General features: G+C 41.9%; 1 protein-coding gene across 5 annotated transcripts in view; it reads left to right on the top strand.

Moving 5' to 3' along the window:
- RBMS2 (RNA binding motif single stranded interacting protein 2) overlaps positions 1-15,946 on the top strand; it is a 72,635-nt gene that overhangs the window by 26,370 nt on the left and 30,319 nt on the right. Inside the window, exon 1 of one of the 5 annotated variants that reach the window (XM_039337346.1) lies at positions 15,713-15,879. The exons of 2 other annotated variants lie outside the window; for them this stretch is intronic. In XM_039337346.1, the coding sequence (XP_039193280.1) occupies positions 15,760-15,879 (120 nt within the window). In that variant the 5' untranslated portion in view covers positions 15,713-15,759. Of the gene's footprint in view, positions 1-15,712; positions 15,880-15,946 lie in introns of those variants that run through there. 2 more of the 5 variants (XM_039337343.1, XM_039337345.1) reach the window with 2 other exon arrangements.

Here is a 15,946-nt window from a genome sequence, read left to right as displayed (position 1 = left end):
TTTCAACCTTTTCACCCATTGTACCACTTTTAGGATATGGCAATATCCGAATACCACCAATCACCTAGCAAGGTGTCAAAAACTTGATGACAAAAAAAAGGAAAGGAACAAAGTGATGAAGTACAGGTAGTCCTCAACTTACAACAGTTTGTTTAGTGACTGTTTGAAGTTACAATGGCACTGAAAAAGTGCCCCCCAAGCCACAGCCGAGGAAGACACCTGCCTGCCCACCCGGCAGCGCTCTTCCTCCTGTCCGAGGTTTTCATTGTTGTGAGCATTTCTGTTGAGGATTGGCAGCAGGGGTGGGGTGGGGGGTGTTTGGTTTTTATTCCCCCCTATCTGCTGGGTGGTTGCAGCAGATTTTGGTCATTTCACATGACCCTGGGACACTGTGACTGTCATAAATATGAATCGGTTGCCATGCATCTGAATGTAAATCACAAGACCCTGGAGATAAGGCAACATTCCAGCTGATTGGTGCTTCTTCAGGACTCAGCAGAAGTGCCAGGATCAGTGCTGGGCTCCAGCTGGAAAGCGGCACTGATCCTGGTGCTTCCGCTGAGCCCTGACAACCCTGCAGCTCCAGCCATCTCTCGCTCAGGCTTGTGCGGTGCTGCCACCGGTTGAGCTCATTCCCCTTCCCCACTACCACTTTTCTAGGATGGTTGCGTCCCACCTGCCAGGTGCCAAGGTACCACAGGTGGTACCCGTACCACTGGTTGAAAAGCCTTGGTTTAAAGAATCTCAGTCTGAAAGACTTTTAGAGAAGGATTAAACCTGTGGAGGAGAGGAGGATCAGCCATAATAATGAAAAACTCCACACTGTCTGTGGAAAACGTAGAATGATAATCTGTACCTATTGCTATCCAACCATTCTTGAATCGGCAGAAGTCTACACAAACAGAAGGTTTGCTGTTCCCACTCTCTGCCATGTGTCAATTCCTTCTTTTTTTGATTTGTTGTTGATTGGTGTTGTCTCGATAATGCATGTGCATGGCACGTTAAGTGATTTGTTAAACCTTCTGGATTAACTGCCGTTCCCTTTGCAAATGTCACTAATCAGTGGGACACCTCTTCTAGTCATGATGCAGAGATGGGGCCTGGAGAAGGGTTGAGTTTTAGCAGGTGACTTGGCTTGGCTTTCCTGTGCACAGCAAAAAGAAGCACAGAGCTTTTCTCACCCGCTCTGCAAGCCCACTGGACTAGCGTTTGGGTGGCGAGCTTTGCAGGTGGCTCAACCTGTGTTTTTGTACTTCCTCTCGGGAGAGTGCAGGTGAGTGCTCTTTCTGTGCTTCTGCAGGCCTGCTCAATGGTTGAAGAAACTCTGGGAGACATGGAGCTTTGAAAGAACAGTAAAAGGTCTTTTAAAACCTGGCATCTTTGCAAGCCCACTGAATTTGAAAGATCTGCAGTCTTCAACTTTGCCACACTCTTGGTAGAGAGTGACTCTTTTCAAAACCTCTCCCCTTTGCAAATGCACTAAGCAGTCAATGGCAGTCTTCTGTGTTTTGGAAATAAATTCCCTGAGACCAGAGGGAGGATTGTGTGCCTGCACTGATTGAGGTGACCAACAGGCGCTTGGTTGATCCAACACTTTACAAGACATCTGACTGCATTGCCCGCCGCATGGATGGTAATAATAATAATAATAATAATAATAATAATAATAATAATAATAATAAAGTTGGAAGGGATCTTGGAGGTCATCTAGTCCAACCCCCTGCTCAGGCAGGAAACCCTATACTATTTCAGACAAATGGCTGTCCAGTCTCTTCTTAAAAACTTCCAGTGTTGGAGCATTCACAGCTTCTGGAGGTAGGTTGTTCCACTGGTTAATTGTTTTAACTGTCAGGAAGTTTCTCCTTAGTTCTAAGTTGCTTCTCTCCTTGATTAGTTTCCATCCATTGCTTCTTGTCCTGCCTTCGGGCACTTTGGAGAATAGCTTGACTCCCTCTTCTTTGTGGCAGGCCCTGAGATATTGGAACACTGCTATCATGTCCCCCCTCGTCCTTCTCTTCGTTAAACTAGACATACCCAATTCCAGCAACCGTTCCTCATATGCTTTAGCCTCCAGTCCCCTAATCATCTTTGTTACTCTTCTCTGTACTCTTTCTAGAGTCTCAGCATCTTTTTTGCATCGTGGTGACCAAAACTGGATGCAATATTCCAAGTGTGGCCTTGATGGGGGTCAGACCTGGGAGGCCTTGAAAAAGCCACTGCTTGCTATTGGTTGAAGGGGAAAACTCTATCTTTAACACTGGTGTAGTTAGAGATTGCATATGGTACTTCTTGTATGGGCTGCGTACAAGATGAAGGTAAAACATCATGAAGACATAGCAGAGTAAAATGTTGCCAGGGCAGTGTTCAGACAATGGTAAGATGCAAATGGGGAAAGGCTCTTTTTCTGAGGCCTACTCTTTAGAAACCCGTGTTCCTTGCTATATAGTAGGATAAGCACCAGGGTTTATAGAAACCTAGAATGAAAGAACTGGAAGAGCTGTTGGAGGGAGATCAAGTAATTTAACCTGCCATCTCTCTAAATGCAGAAATCTCCTACAGCAGCATCCCTGACAGATGGCCACTCAGTCTGTTTATATATCTGATGCAAAGGAGAGGCCACCACCACCTCCAAGGGCAGTCAAACAGCTTTTGCCATTAAGATGCCTCTTCTGATACCTAACCAATGTCTACTTCCTTGTGACTGAAGCCTACTGCCCTGTTTCCTGGAGCAACCTGCTTGCAGCAGTCTTAAATCCAAATGTTTGTCTATTTATAACACTTCCAACCTGTTGCAGTCAAATGACTCTAGGTGGCCTAAAGGCTACACGAACAAGTCTCGAAACATGCACAAAAAACCCAATTTTAACAATAACTACATCAGCTCCCATGTAGAAAGAAGGAGACAAAAACAAATGAGAATCAAGAAGCAAGATGGCATCGGACATGGATTTGAGGAAAGTCCTGCCAGAACGATCCAATTTTTAAAGAGTTTCTGGAAACCTGAAAAGGCAGGGACCAACCTTATCTCTATTGGGAGGCTGCCCCAGAGCATTAGCATAGCCAGAGAAAAGCTGTCTAGCCCCCACCCCACAAATCTTTGAGAAATGAGATGTAGAAGAAATTTCTCCCAGCTGTTCGAACCAGTGAAAACAAATACAGTACTGGTTGGATCAGATGATCCTGAAGGTAATATTTAGTGTTGTTGTTGTTGTTAATTGCGAAGTCGTGTCCGACCTATCGCGACCCCATGGACAACGTTCCTCCAGGTCTTCCTGTCCTCTACCATCTTCTGGAGTCCATTTAAGTTCGCACCTACTGCTTCAGTGACTCCATCCAGCCATCTCATTCTCTGTCGTCCCCTTCTTCTATTGCCCTCAATCTTTCCCAGCATTAGGCCCTTCTCCAGTGAGTCTTTCCTTCTCATTAGGTGGCCAAAGTATTTGAGTTTCAACTTCAGGATCTGGCCTTCTAAAGAGCAGTCGGGGTTGATCTCTTCTAGGACTGACCGGTTTGAACGCCTTGCAGTCCAAGGGACTCGCAGGAGTCTTCTCCAGCACCATAGTTCAAAGGCCTCAATTCTTTTGCGCTCAGCCTTTCTTATGGTCCAACTTTCACAGCCATACATTGCAACTGGGAAAACCATGGCCTGGACTATACGCACTTTAGTGGTCAATACAAAAGGCAAAGATTTAAGATAGGAAGAAGCAGTATAATTTTTTGGTTTCTTTCTCCCTTTTTACTCTCTCGCTGGGCAAAACTTTGAATTAGGATTTCAAGATGACTACACTATGTTGACTGGAGTCTTCAGTGGAAACATTTCTTAAGGCCACTACGGGTCCTCACTTCTACAAACAAATAGAACCAATTCCTTGGCTAATTTACCTTGTTCCCTTTGCCAGCTACTCAGGCAGCAAAATTCAGTTCAGCAATGTATTTTAACAATATTGGACCTACTGAAGCGCTACATTTGGCAAAGGCTGTTTTCAGGAGACTGTTTGACCTGAACAGATAGCAACATTATGCCATCTCCAAGTCACTGGGCCCTGCTGAGTTTTGATGTGTGGATTAACAAACATCCTTTTGTTTGTCTGTGAGGTATAAAAAAAAGAGGGAACTTGTCAGCACCCCTCACATATGCGTATGTCTTTCTTTGTCTGCATGTGTTTGAGTATCTAGTAGTTTGGGGGGGGGGGGAGAAAAATCTTGAAAGGCTGGTATAGGGATAGGAGTGGCAAAGGAGGATTGGTAGTAAAAATGTAAACAGAGCCCTTGGGATTCTGTATGTTCACAGTGGCTCCAAAATTACAGCCACCTGAATTGTGTAGCTGACCTTGTTTTCAAAGGTCTTACTTTTCTTATTTGCTGTGTTTGTGGTTGCTTGTTAGTAAACTAGGAGAGTGAAAGATCTGCTCTGTGATACACACACAACCAGGCTATTGGAAGTTGATTTTCCAATGCACAACTCCATTCTTTTCCCATAGTAGTAAAATAGCTGAATAGCAATGGAGGCAAGAGGAGTGCAAGAATTTCCTTCAGGGTGAAATAGATCATCCACATTGGCCAAAGAAGTCTGGATGGGCTTCCCTGCCTACTAGTAATGGCAGCCTGTGATGGATTTTAAAGTAACAGTGATATTTCCTTGTTAGAGAAATTGACAGAGAAGGGAGCCGCATACATCACATTAGCAATGGCATAATGGCTGCATGGTTCAAAGTGCCAGCAGATATGTATTCTGCCAGCTGATTAAAAAGGGAATCTGAAAGGGTCCTGCCTGGTACATTATTTTTGTAGTTTCAAAACTTGAAGAAGAAGAGTGTATGATTGCTGCGTATGCGCATCATGCTTTGTCTTCAGAATACAGTCTGTACAGCTGGTTGCCGAACATTGTGCCTGTTGGCTCCTTGCCTTATGCAGAAAGAAAACTGCCAGTCCTTGGCGTCATTTTGATTTCCAGGAATACCTGTGAGCCCCATAAGCTTTCTTAGAAAGTAAAACTAATAGAGATTTAAAACTCAGTGCTTTGAAAAGTGCTTTGAAATCTCCCCATGCCTCCAAGGATAAAGCTAATCGGGAGCAGTAGAAAGAATCCTGCAGGAATAGACGCAGGTAGCAGTTTGGCAAATCAGTGCTTTGCAATTGTTTATAACTGCCCCAGCAGCAGTTTTATGAAAAGGTAGAGTATCCCTCCACGACTTCCAAATTCCAAATGTGCTCAGCTGCCCCAAAGGTTGTGGACTCCTGGCATAAATGTAAGTCAATTATATTAATTTGAGTCACATTCCTAATATAGCTTCCCATGTTTTATTTCTAAATAATACCAGCTGACCCACTGCAAAATTTAGCTTAACCTTGCAGAGGACAAGCTCATGCTAAGAGCAGTGACTTAAGCTTGCAGGGATGCTCTTGTGCTTGTCTTTTGTTGCTGTCAGCAAAGTTGTATAGAGAGGAAAGCTCCTAGGATTAAACTCGACAGAAGACCAGGAGATACACTTGAAAATGATGCTAACAAAATTCAAAAGAGAAAGTAGATGCCTTTCAATGTTTATCTTCCGTAATTTCTATAGATCAAGAGAAGGCAACCTGCTGTCCACTAAATTTTAGTTTTTGGGGATAGTAGCTTCATTAGCAGCAGCTACTACAGCTGATGGTGAGGAATTTGAAGAACTATAATCTTAAGTGCTATGTAGTTCACGTTTGCAGGTTTGTGGACTAGCACTCCTTTCTGATTCAAGTAAAAGCATTTAGAAGAGCCACCCATTCCATTACTCCTAAATCGGAATATTTCTTCAAGTAAGAATAAGATTCTGTTATTCTAGCACAGGAGTAGGCAACCTTGGCTCTTTTATGACTCGTGGACTTCAACTCCCAGAATTCCTGAGCCAGTATGGCTCAGCTTGGAAACCTCTTTCTTTCCCCTCAGCATGGCTGGCTCAGGAATTCTGGGAGTTGAAGTCCACGAGTCATAAAAGAGCCAAGGTTGCCTATCCCTGTTCTAGCAGAACAAGGTTTGTCTCCCTTGGGACTCTAAAGCTCAGAGATCAGCAGGCAAAAGCTGGAACAAGACCAATCCAAGAGCCCTAGATTAGGAAGAGTCACATATTTTTAAAAATTGTATATGTATTTTGTTTTATGAAGTCGTTAAACATTGTGGGAGAATACACTTATATTGAATATGCAGAGTATAATTTACAAAAAAAGGAAAAATGTCTACATCTATTTTTTTCAGAGGTTTTGGATTCTTGATACTGGTCTCAAATTTAAAGTGAGATAACAAGAACTAATGATAGAATCTATCTTCCTTCCAGAACATGAGGTTTCTTGAGTCCTGAAAGACCTGGAACCAATCAGCTGGGGGAAAAAACTTGTGCAAGTTTTTACAGGCCAGAGTTATGATGTTTTACTAATAAGTTGTGTGAATGTGTTCTTTAGCACTTCTGTAGACAGAAGTTGGAATGGTGGAGTTGGACCTGCTTTGGAGTGGTGTTGTTTTAAAAAAAAAACTCTTATCCATTTCTCTAAGAAAAATAGTCCCTTTCCTCAAAGCTACTATTAGGAAAATGAATACACAATTTCTTTTCATTACATGCATTCATATGAAACTAAAAGATGACTCCCATAAGACATTTGGATGACTGTCTGTCACTGGGGGACACAATAGAGCAGGGGTGTCAAACTGCCATACCGGAGCCGCGCCCACCCCATTGCCAGCAACGGCGAAAAAGCTGATACATTGCGCGACGTCACGTGACATCGTGAGTTTGACATGTCTGCAATAAAGAATCAGCAGAGCAGGTTGGAACAGGCACCTTGCCAGCATGTGAAGGGGTGGGCCAAGACAGCTGAACTAGCATTTCATTCATCTATACATCTGTCAACTCCATTGGGAAGATGTCTGCAATTAAAGCACCTGTTAAGAGTTCTTTTAGATCATGGGTATGAAACTCGCTGCATCATGTGATGTATCGCGACTTTTTTTGCATTGCCGGAGCTGGGGTCGGCGCAGCCTCCATATGATGCAAACGGCCCACAGGCCAGCAGTTTGACATCCCTGTCTTAGATGATCCTCTATTTTTGCTCTGCAAGAGAACTGGTCTTGTAGGTCTCCATCCGGTGGAAAATTCCACTGTAAGAGGGGGGGAGCCATCACTAGGAAAGCCCTGTAATTTTTCTTCTTCATGGTATTAGAGTTCATATTTATTTATATATTGGAGCAAATAGGCTGCTATTAGAGTTGCCACCCCTCAAAGTACCTGTGTTAGTGAGGCCCTCATTTGTTCACTTGGAGCAATGCTTCCTTTTCATCCCATTGGGTTAATTTATCTATGCATCCATGCACCCGTTGAAAATGTAAACTTTACTGGAAAAGAAATCTTGTAATCCCCAACAGCAAACTTCTCCAAAGGAGAACGTTCCATTGGGTGTGTTTACAATTTTTTGAAAAAAACAACAACAACTTTTCTTTGCCATAACACACACAGGTATCTCATATTCTTTCACGTCCTTAGGGTACAGATCTTGAATATAAAGTGCTCTTAACAATCTTGAGAGTTAGGTAGAGAGTAGTCCAAGAATTTGAACAACAGATGGCTGCCCTAGAAATGCATCCAGCTAGCTGGTGTCCCTTTCAAGTTGAACCTCCTACATCTGTCTAATGCTCCTTCTTAGCAGCCACTGATCAGTCTGTCTGTCCATCCTTCCTGAAAAGGGGGTATTTGTGTTAGCTTAGGCCACTAAGAGCAAGACATGCAGTGGGTTTCTGGTTTTGCAAGACTATTGCCCCTAATAAATGGTCTGATTTACCAGGATTAAGATAATAAGTTGTTTCAAATGCCTTAGTCTAGAGCTCAAGCTGCTTCATCAAAGCTGGCCATCTAGCGACTGCTCAGGTGAGACGGATCTATACGGCTGAGAAGGGGAATTTACACTCCTTTGAGGAATACTAAGCTGTCATGCTAGTGGCTGATCAACTAGCTAAGCATAGATCTGAGCCAAGTCTGTCACATATGCGATATAGTTGTGATGTTTTAGAAAACGGGTGACCTTGTGGATTTTCATTTACTCCTCATCCTATCCTTGGAAAATATGGATTGGCACAAGAGAGACCCTGTCCAACACTATGAGCCCGGACATAGGAAATCCAAGACAGAAAGAGGAAAATATTGGTTGTATCTTTTTTTTTTGTACAGGCCTAGTCTGAAGATTTCATAAAGCTCTGGTTGGCCTCCTATCAGAAAGCTGCAAGGCTTCCCAAAGGGAAAAAAAACCACCATTTGTTCCATTTTAAATCAGTCACTAAGCTTTTCCCACACTGAGGCAATCAGGATGTGTGGTGGAGATGGTACCTTTCTGAATTACCAATCAACCTTCTATGAAATGCTTTACACCAGATGTCCCCAACCTTTTGGGCACCAGGGACCAGTTCCATGAAGAAAGGTTTTTCCACGGACTGGAGAACGCGTGGTTTTGTGTGCTGCCTGCATCCCACGGATGGAGCTTTGCTTGTTTGTGCAGACTGGTTGCTGGCATGCCACAGACCAGTACTGGTCCACAGACTGAGGGTTGGGGACCCCTGCATTACAGCACATCTAGAAGTAACCTAGATAGATCTTTTTTAATGTCAGTGTACATATATAATGATTTCTTGCAGATTGGAAAGTCTTCTCTTCACTGGGGGAAAGGCATGAATGATCTCCTTCCCTCAAAAGAACCTGGATTTATGTGGTACTTTTCTGAATGAATTTTGCTTTTGGAATAAAACCAACTTTTCTGAGACTGCAGGCTAAATCTTGTCGGTTGGGTACATAAATTTTATTCATACAACACATCCTACATATAACTTGTATAATTTTGTACACAGTCTGGGTTTAATGCCTATTACGCACTGGAATAGGAAGTTTTGCACATTTTATATGCTTCTATTTTCACATTACAGGTAGTCCTCAACTTATGACTACAATTGAGCCCAAAATTTCTGTTGTTAAGTGAGACATTTGTTCAGTGAGTTTTACCCCATTTTACAGCCTTTCTCCCCACAGTTGTTAAGTGAATTACTCCAATTTTTAAGTTAGTAGTCTGGTTAAGTGAATCTAGCTTCCCCATTGACTTTGCTTTTAAGAAGGTCGCAAAAAGAGATCACATGACCTTGGGATACAGCAACCGTCATAAATATGAACCAGTTGCCAAGCGTCTGAATTTTGATTACGTGACCCTGGGATGCTGCAAAGATTATAACTGAAAAATGATCATAAGTCACGTTTTTCAGTGCTGTTGTAACTTTGAACAGTCACTAAATGAACTGTTGTAAGCCGAGGACTACCTATACATTTTATTGCTATTGCTTTACTGGTTTTCCCCTCTTTTTAAATATTGTAAGAAATGTGAATGTTTCATTTACTGAAAGAACCTCAGCTGGATTTGCACACTTCTCTATTAGCCCGCGGTCTAGCAGTCAGTATAATAGATACCAATGTCACCATCATTCTGGGACTTCTCTCGCTGCTGAATTGAAATGTTCTCTGCCCACTCTTGCGTCAGCAAAAAACTATGCTTGTGTGAAATATGCATCCTATTGGCAATCCCTGTCCTGTCTCTATTGTCTCTGTTTCAAGTCTCTGCAGTCCCCTGCCTTCCTTCAGCCTAACTAACAGGTTTTGTACACCTTGAGGCAGTTCTTGGACAGTGCCGGGTCAAGAGGGAAAATATTTCAAAACCTGTTCAGCTAAGGATCTTTAAGCCTGCCTCCCTTGTGGGGTGGGGAATGAGAGGAATGTGACATCATGCAGACATAGCAGGAAAAAGATGCCTACAATCTCCCATTGGGGAGTTGCAGAAATTTGCTGAATTGCAACCCTCCCCATCACTTGCTGGAATGGACTGCTAGGAGATGTAGTTCATGTTGACTTTTATAGCAGTAAAAACTGGTTGAAGAACTAGAGATGGTGGCACACTGACAAAGAAAGGGTATTATCCAAAAGACTGATCAAAAGAATAGAGAAATTGGCTAGCTTTTCAAATAAAAATAAAAAACGTTGTTGGCTGTAGCTTCTCTCTACATATGATTGATTAATCGCCTTCTTCATCAGCACTGAGAGGGCATTTTAAATATTCCTTCCTTCCTTTCTTTTAAAAATTAGGAGAATTTCTCCAAGCAACACGCCCAGGCTAACTTAGCAAAAGCCATAGAGAAAGGCTGCACTTCTTTTAATTTAGGCTTCCTTTTGATCTGATTGTTCAGAAACATCTTTTAAAATAGTTTCATAGCATGCTGGAAGAGATTGTGAGAAATTATTTGTGACAAATCTGCAGTTGTAGCTTATATGACAAATGGAGACAGTGGTTTATGGTAATTTTGCCGCCTGATCAATAATTAGCATTATTCCTCCATTGTTAATGGGAACGGGCCTGATGCGAGGATTATAGTTTACCACAACCCTGAAATACAACCCATTGTTACAGTTTGGGGGATTATGTTTGGAAAGAACAAACTTAATAGTCGGTCTTCAATATATTTGACCATTAAGATCTCAGTCAAGTTCAGGCACGGTTGAAATACATATCCCCTACACCATGGGTGTCAAATTCGCCTTGTCACGTGATGTGTTGCGACGTATCGCGATTCTTTTTGCATTGCCAGCAATGGGGTGGGCACGGCTTCGGTACAATGAAACTGACTCGCAGGCTGGCAGTTTGACACCCCTGCCCTACACCATCATAATTTCACCTTATTCAGTTGCCCCTTATATTTCCTAATTGCAGGCCAGCTAGCATTATCAAGAAGAAGCCTCTTGCTCCACTGATCTGAGGCATAAGATTTTATATATTCAAAAACAAAAGAACAATATACCTTGGATATTATATGAATGGAATAAAGGCGATCAGTTCTGTCAAAAAGCTAGGGTTTTGTACCTGTGATACAAGTCTCACTGCGATTCTTCCATGAGATTGAATTGCTCTCCTAGGTTATGTAAAAACTCTGTATCTCAAGCCTGTATTTTAACTGTTAAGTCAGACATGTCAAACTCACAACGTCACGTGACGTCGCACAACGTATCAGAGCTTTTTTGCCATTGCTGGCAATGGGGTGAGTGCGGCTCCAGTATGATGAAACTGGCCCGCGGGCTAGCAGTTTGACACCCCTGTGTTAAGTAATCCATTACTAGGAGCCATGGAAGCACAAATATATCAACTGTATATTCAGAAAATTCATGCTTAGCTATTCTATTTTTTCTAATTTATTTTATTGACCACTAGTTTGATATGCTGTGAGATTATTGATTATATTTGTCCACTATGCTCAAGCTAATCTTATTGATTATCCAAGATAACTATATGTGTTTATGGCTAATAGAAATTAAGCCTGATCTAAATTTTCTCAGATTTTCATGTAATATTTGGTCCTGATTGGCTTTGAGAAAACTTTTGTCTTTCAAAAGTAAAACAGATTCTCAATCTAGATTTATAAAAGAATCCAAGCTGTACTCCAGATATCAGTAATTTCTGCATGCCAAGGAGTGTTCATCATGGCCAAATACTTTATCAGCATTTTGTGCCCCAAACTTAAAAAAAAAAAGCATTAACCAGGCAAACTGTCTTACTTTTAGCTCCTTTAAGAAAGGATCCATATAAAATGGTTTATATCCAAGTTCCTTGGAAAAAAAATGAATCAATAATACATATCCTTCTGTATTGACTTTTCTGTCAAATTGGCATTAATTTTTTTAAATTTAACTTCTTTCAGCATCGTCCTAGCAAATCAAAGGCCAGTTTTGCTCTATCCCAGGGGTCTTCAAACTTGGCCCTTTTATGACTTGTGGACTTCAACTCCCAGAATTCCTCAGCCATCCTGTCGAGCAGAACTTTAGAGGGCCTCCAGGAGTGGCCTGTAGGAATAGCAATCCTGCTTACCAGGCAGTTGTTTAGTTTTCCCTCTTTAGAATCTTATGGCTGGAATAGAATTTTAAAAATGTAATCTTAGTATTTTACAGTGCTAAATAACAGTCAGTGATAGATAATAAACTTGTATTCATTCATTGGTAAAATTAAATATACTGACTCATCAGAAAAATAGCTCAAACTTTTAGTTGCAATTGAATTAAAATTTAGATATTTAATTCTGTTTATTTTTAATATTTTATTCCTTTTGTTTTTGCTAACTTGTGATTTGTTTAATAATTATTTTAGCCAGTTGACTCTTATATATTTAAAAGTTCTATTTTGTTTTATTTTATTGCAGTCTGTCTCTATCCTATTTTGAGATTTTATTTGAGTTGTTGTCTCTAAGAGTAAAGGTACCATTGTTACATTTATTTATTTAAGTCAAACTTTGTTTTTAAGGTGACCAACTGCCCTCCTTTAGGGAGGACACTCCTCCTTTTTAAGTTCTGTCCTTCCTCGAAAAGTGTCCTCCTACATGTCCTCCTTTTCGATATTTGAAGATTAATCTGCAGGGCTTTTTTTTTTCTTATAGAATGCTCAGAATGGCGTTCTGGCACCTTTTTTTTTTGATGGTTTTTTTTCAACTTTTGCATGAGCTGTGCTACTCCCCCTATTGGCTTTCGAAAGCCAATAGGAATTGCTGTTGAGCGCGCCAAAACACCCGGCCAGCAGACTTTGCACATATAAGTTGTCTGCTGCGAAGGCGAATTGGTAGGAACTTTGCACCCCTCCCTGCTACACCATCTCCTAGTTAGTCCCAAAGATACCTGGAGGAGACTGGAACGGAGACGCCATGGTAACTTTCTCTTGATCTTCAGCCCTGCTAGGGCAATAATGGCTGCGGGCGCAAGAAGCAGGGGCGGCGGGGCTGCTGCGGGCAGGAGTGTGAGGAGCGGTGGTGGCCGGCTGCCCCCCTGTGCTGTGGGAGCCGCGGGGCCTGCTCTACATGGGGCTGTGCAGGGTGGGCGGTGGTGCTGGCGGGGCGGCTGCAGGTGGGGTATGTTGATGACGGGCTGCCCCCCCCCGGGGCTGGAGCCAGCACAGCTGGTGCTTTGGGAGCTGCAGGGCCCGCTCTACACTGCAGGGCAGCAGTGCTGGCGGGGCGGCTGCGGGCGCGGCATGTAAGCATAATTACAATATAAAATGTTATTGTTACAAATGTTTTTTATTATGCATTTATCATATTATAGTGTATTCTGTATTATTGTTGCAATGAATAAAATGTTTCTTTTATTTACAATATTTTTTCTTCAATTTATTTGTGTCCTCCTTTTCATTGTAAAAAAATTGGTCACCTTATTTAAACCATGGCTTTAGTTGGAAATTTAAAGTTGTCATTTTGGTACAGTGTTAACAATGGAGTATCCATTATTTCAATCTATGGTTGTAAATTAAAATAGAAATTAAAGATCCCGGTTCTATTTAGTAGATTTATAGGCATGTACAAATAGTCTTCGGCTTGCAATCGTAATTTGAGCAAGATGGTTTTAAGTGAGTTTTGCTCCATTTTATGAGCTTTCTTGCCACAGTTGTTAAAAGAATCACTGGAGTTGCTAAGTTAGTATATATTCAAGATGGACAGTATTTAATATTTATTTGCTATGTATATGTAGGGGTGTGGGTCTATACATATGTTGTATATAGTATGTTTTAGGTGTGTGTCATGTACGTTTCACTTTGAGAGCGGGCAACTGAATTTCATTTTTGATGTGTGCCGTTGTGCCCACAGTAAAAAAATGACAATAAAGGTTATCTTATTTTAGTAACCCAGTTGTTAAGTAAATCTGGCTTCCCCATTGACGTTGCCTGTCAGAAGGTTGCGAAAGGGGGTCACATGACCTGGGGACACTGTGCAACCGTCGTAAATAAATACACGCTCGTTGCCAAGTGCTTGAATTTTGATCACTTGACCGTGGGGATGCTGCAACAGTCGTAAATGTGAAAAACGGTCGTAAGTTACTTTTTCCCGTGCCGTTGTAACTTCAAATAGTCGTTAAACGAATGATTGTAAGTCGAGGACTATCGGTAATCAAAGTGTGGTAACTAGATGAGAAGGCAAAACTGGGCTGCTTTTGTTTTTGAATGTGGAGCAGGACACATACCCCGGCCTACTTCTCTGAGTCTGGTGTCCCTTTCTGGTTTTGCTCTGCTTCCTTTAAAGCCCCTTCTGATCCCAGCCTGTGGCCTCTCTTGAGCGTTGAGCCAGGCCTGCTGAATAGCTGAGCAGTTTTGCAATGGAAGTACTCCACCCCGAGTGTCCCTGTGGGCAGGGCAGACTCTGTGACTTCAGCAGCAACTTTGCAAGGGAAGGTTGGGAATACAGCCTCTTCTTGCACAGCCAAACATATGTACATCTGGTCATGTCCTGCACATGCCCTGGAGCCGAGAAATAACTTGGAAGAGCTCCACCTTTTTCCCTTTGCATCTCCTCCTCTGCTTCCCACAATCGGAGGACCTTGTAAAAAAAAAAGTGCCTGAGGAATCATGGGATATAAAGGGATCTTAGAAAGACTGAGTGATCCTTTGGGTTAGCAAGTTAGCTTGGCAAAATCTGAAAATACTAACTTGTTTTTCATTGATGAAGAAAGTAAACCAAAGTATATAAGAATGAGAATGAGAACTCTGCTTCTGGGCCTTTTAAATCGGTCTGATTTGCAGACGTTAGCAGGCACTGCTAGGATTGTACTGTGAAAAGAATAATCACCTGACTTTTGAAGCTAACACTGCTAGATGTCTGGGTAGACACAAAATCTTCCCCCCCCCTCCATACTGCCCAGGTGACCAGTTTGGATATGAATTTTTTTTTTTTTTTTTTGCATTTTCAGGTCTCCAAGAGATTGTCAAGATTTTTTTTAAAAAACGTAAAAGTATATATTGTATTTCTACTGTTAAAATCCCCACCTCCCCAAATCCTGGAAATTGTAGTTTGAAGTGCTGAAAACTTTGTTAAGTGATGGTTAGTCCTCTTCCTTAAGAAGCGCAAATTCCCAAAATTACCTGGCAAAATAAATTTCTTTCTGTTAACTCCCAATTTAGTGCCAGTCACATGCTAGTGGCAACAGAATGGTGCATCAGAGTATTTGCTTCCTAAAACTGTAGAGATGGTCACATAAACAGTATGAACAAAAGGAAAAGCTGCATCCTTTGGCTTTATAGATCATATTGAACATTAACCACCATACCTTGCATTAAACTAGACTTGATTTAAATCTAGTGTCCTGAATCACAATTGGATAGATTTGCATAAGATGGGAAGCCAGAAACTATGGCTTACAAATCAAAATTGTTGAATTTCTACAATGTGCTAAATTAAACGTAAATAGAGCTTATTATGGTTTGGTGCAAGCTCACTATATTAAAGCAAAAACATTCAATGGGGCAATCACAGTCACCAATAAGGATGAATACACTAGTTAGAAAGCTAAAATTCTGCAACAAAATTGTTGTTTGGGTACTGAAAAATGGGGTGGTTTTGGGATGGAACAGCCCTTGCTCTTCTGAAACATGAGCAAAGACTCTACAACAGGGGTCTTCAGACTTGGCCCTTTTATGACTTGTGGACTTCAACTCCCAGAATTCTTCAGCCAGCGTGCCTGGCTGAAGAATTCTGGGAGTTGAAGTCCACAAGTCATAAAAGGGCCAAGTTTGAAGACCCCTCCTCTACGAGTTCATTGCAGGGAGACAGGAATTGTCTATAAAAAGAGTCCAAGCTGAGAATGTTCTAACCAAATTTACTTGCTGGCTGTATGATTATGACATCAAAGGTGTCTTGACCAATGATAGCAAGGCTGTTTTTTCCCCCTTCCTTTTATACTAGCCTCTCTGATGGTGGCAGTGTTTGGGGGCCTTTGTTACATTCAGGGGTTCAGATCCATCGGGAGGGTGGAACTTCTGATCATCCTGGATGAGGAAACCTCTTTACTTCTCCCCATCCGGGGACTGAAGGCAATTGATCAGGGACCCCTTTGGGGCCTAGGATGGGTGGTGTGAGGGGATTCTAGCCCTGAGAGGG

Source organism: Crotalus tigris, unplaced genomic scaffold (assembly GCF_016545835.1).
Source record: "Crotalus tigris isolate CLP2741 ecotype Arizona unplaced genomic scaffold, ASM1654583v1 scf7180000017674.1595824, whole genome shotgun sequence".
Lineage (NCBI taxonomy): Eukaryota > Metazoa > Chordata > Lepidosauria > Squamata > Viperidae > Crotalus > Crotalus tigris.
Note: the sequence above shows the minus strand (reverse complement) of the source record. Positions and strands in the feature narration are given on the sequence as shown.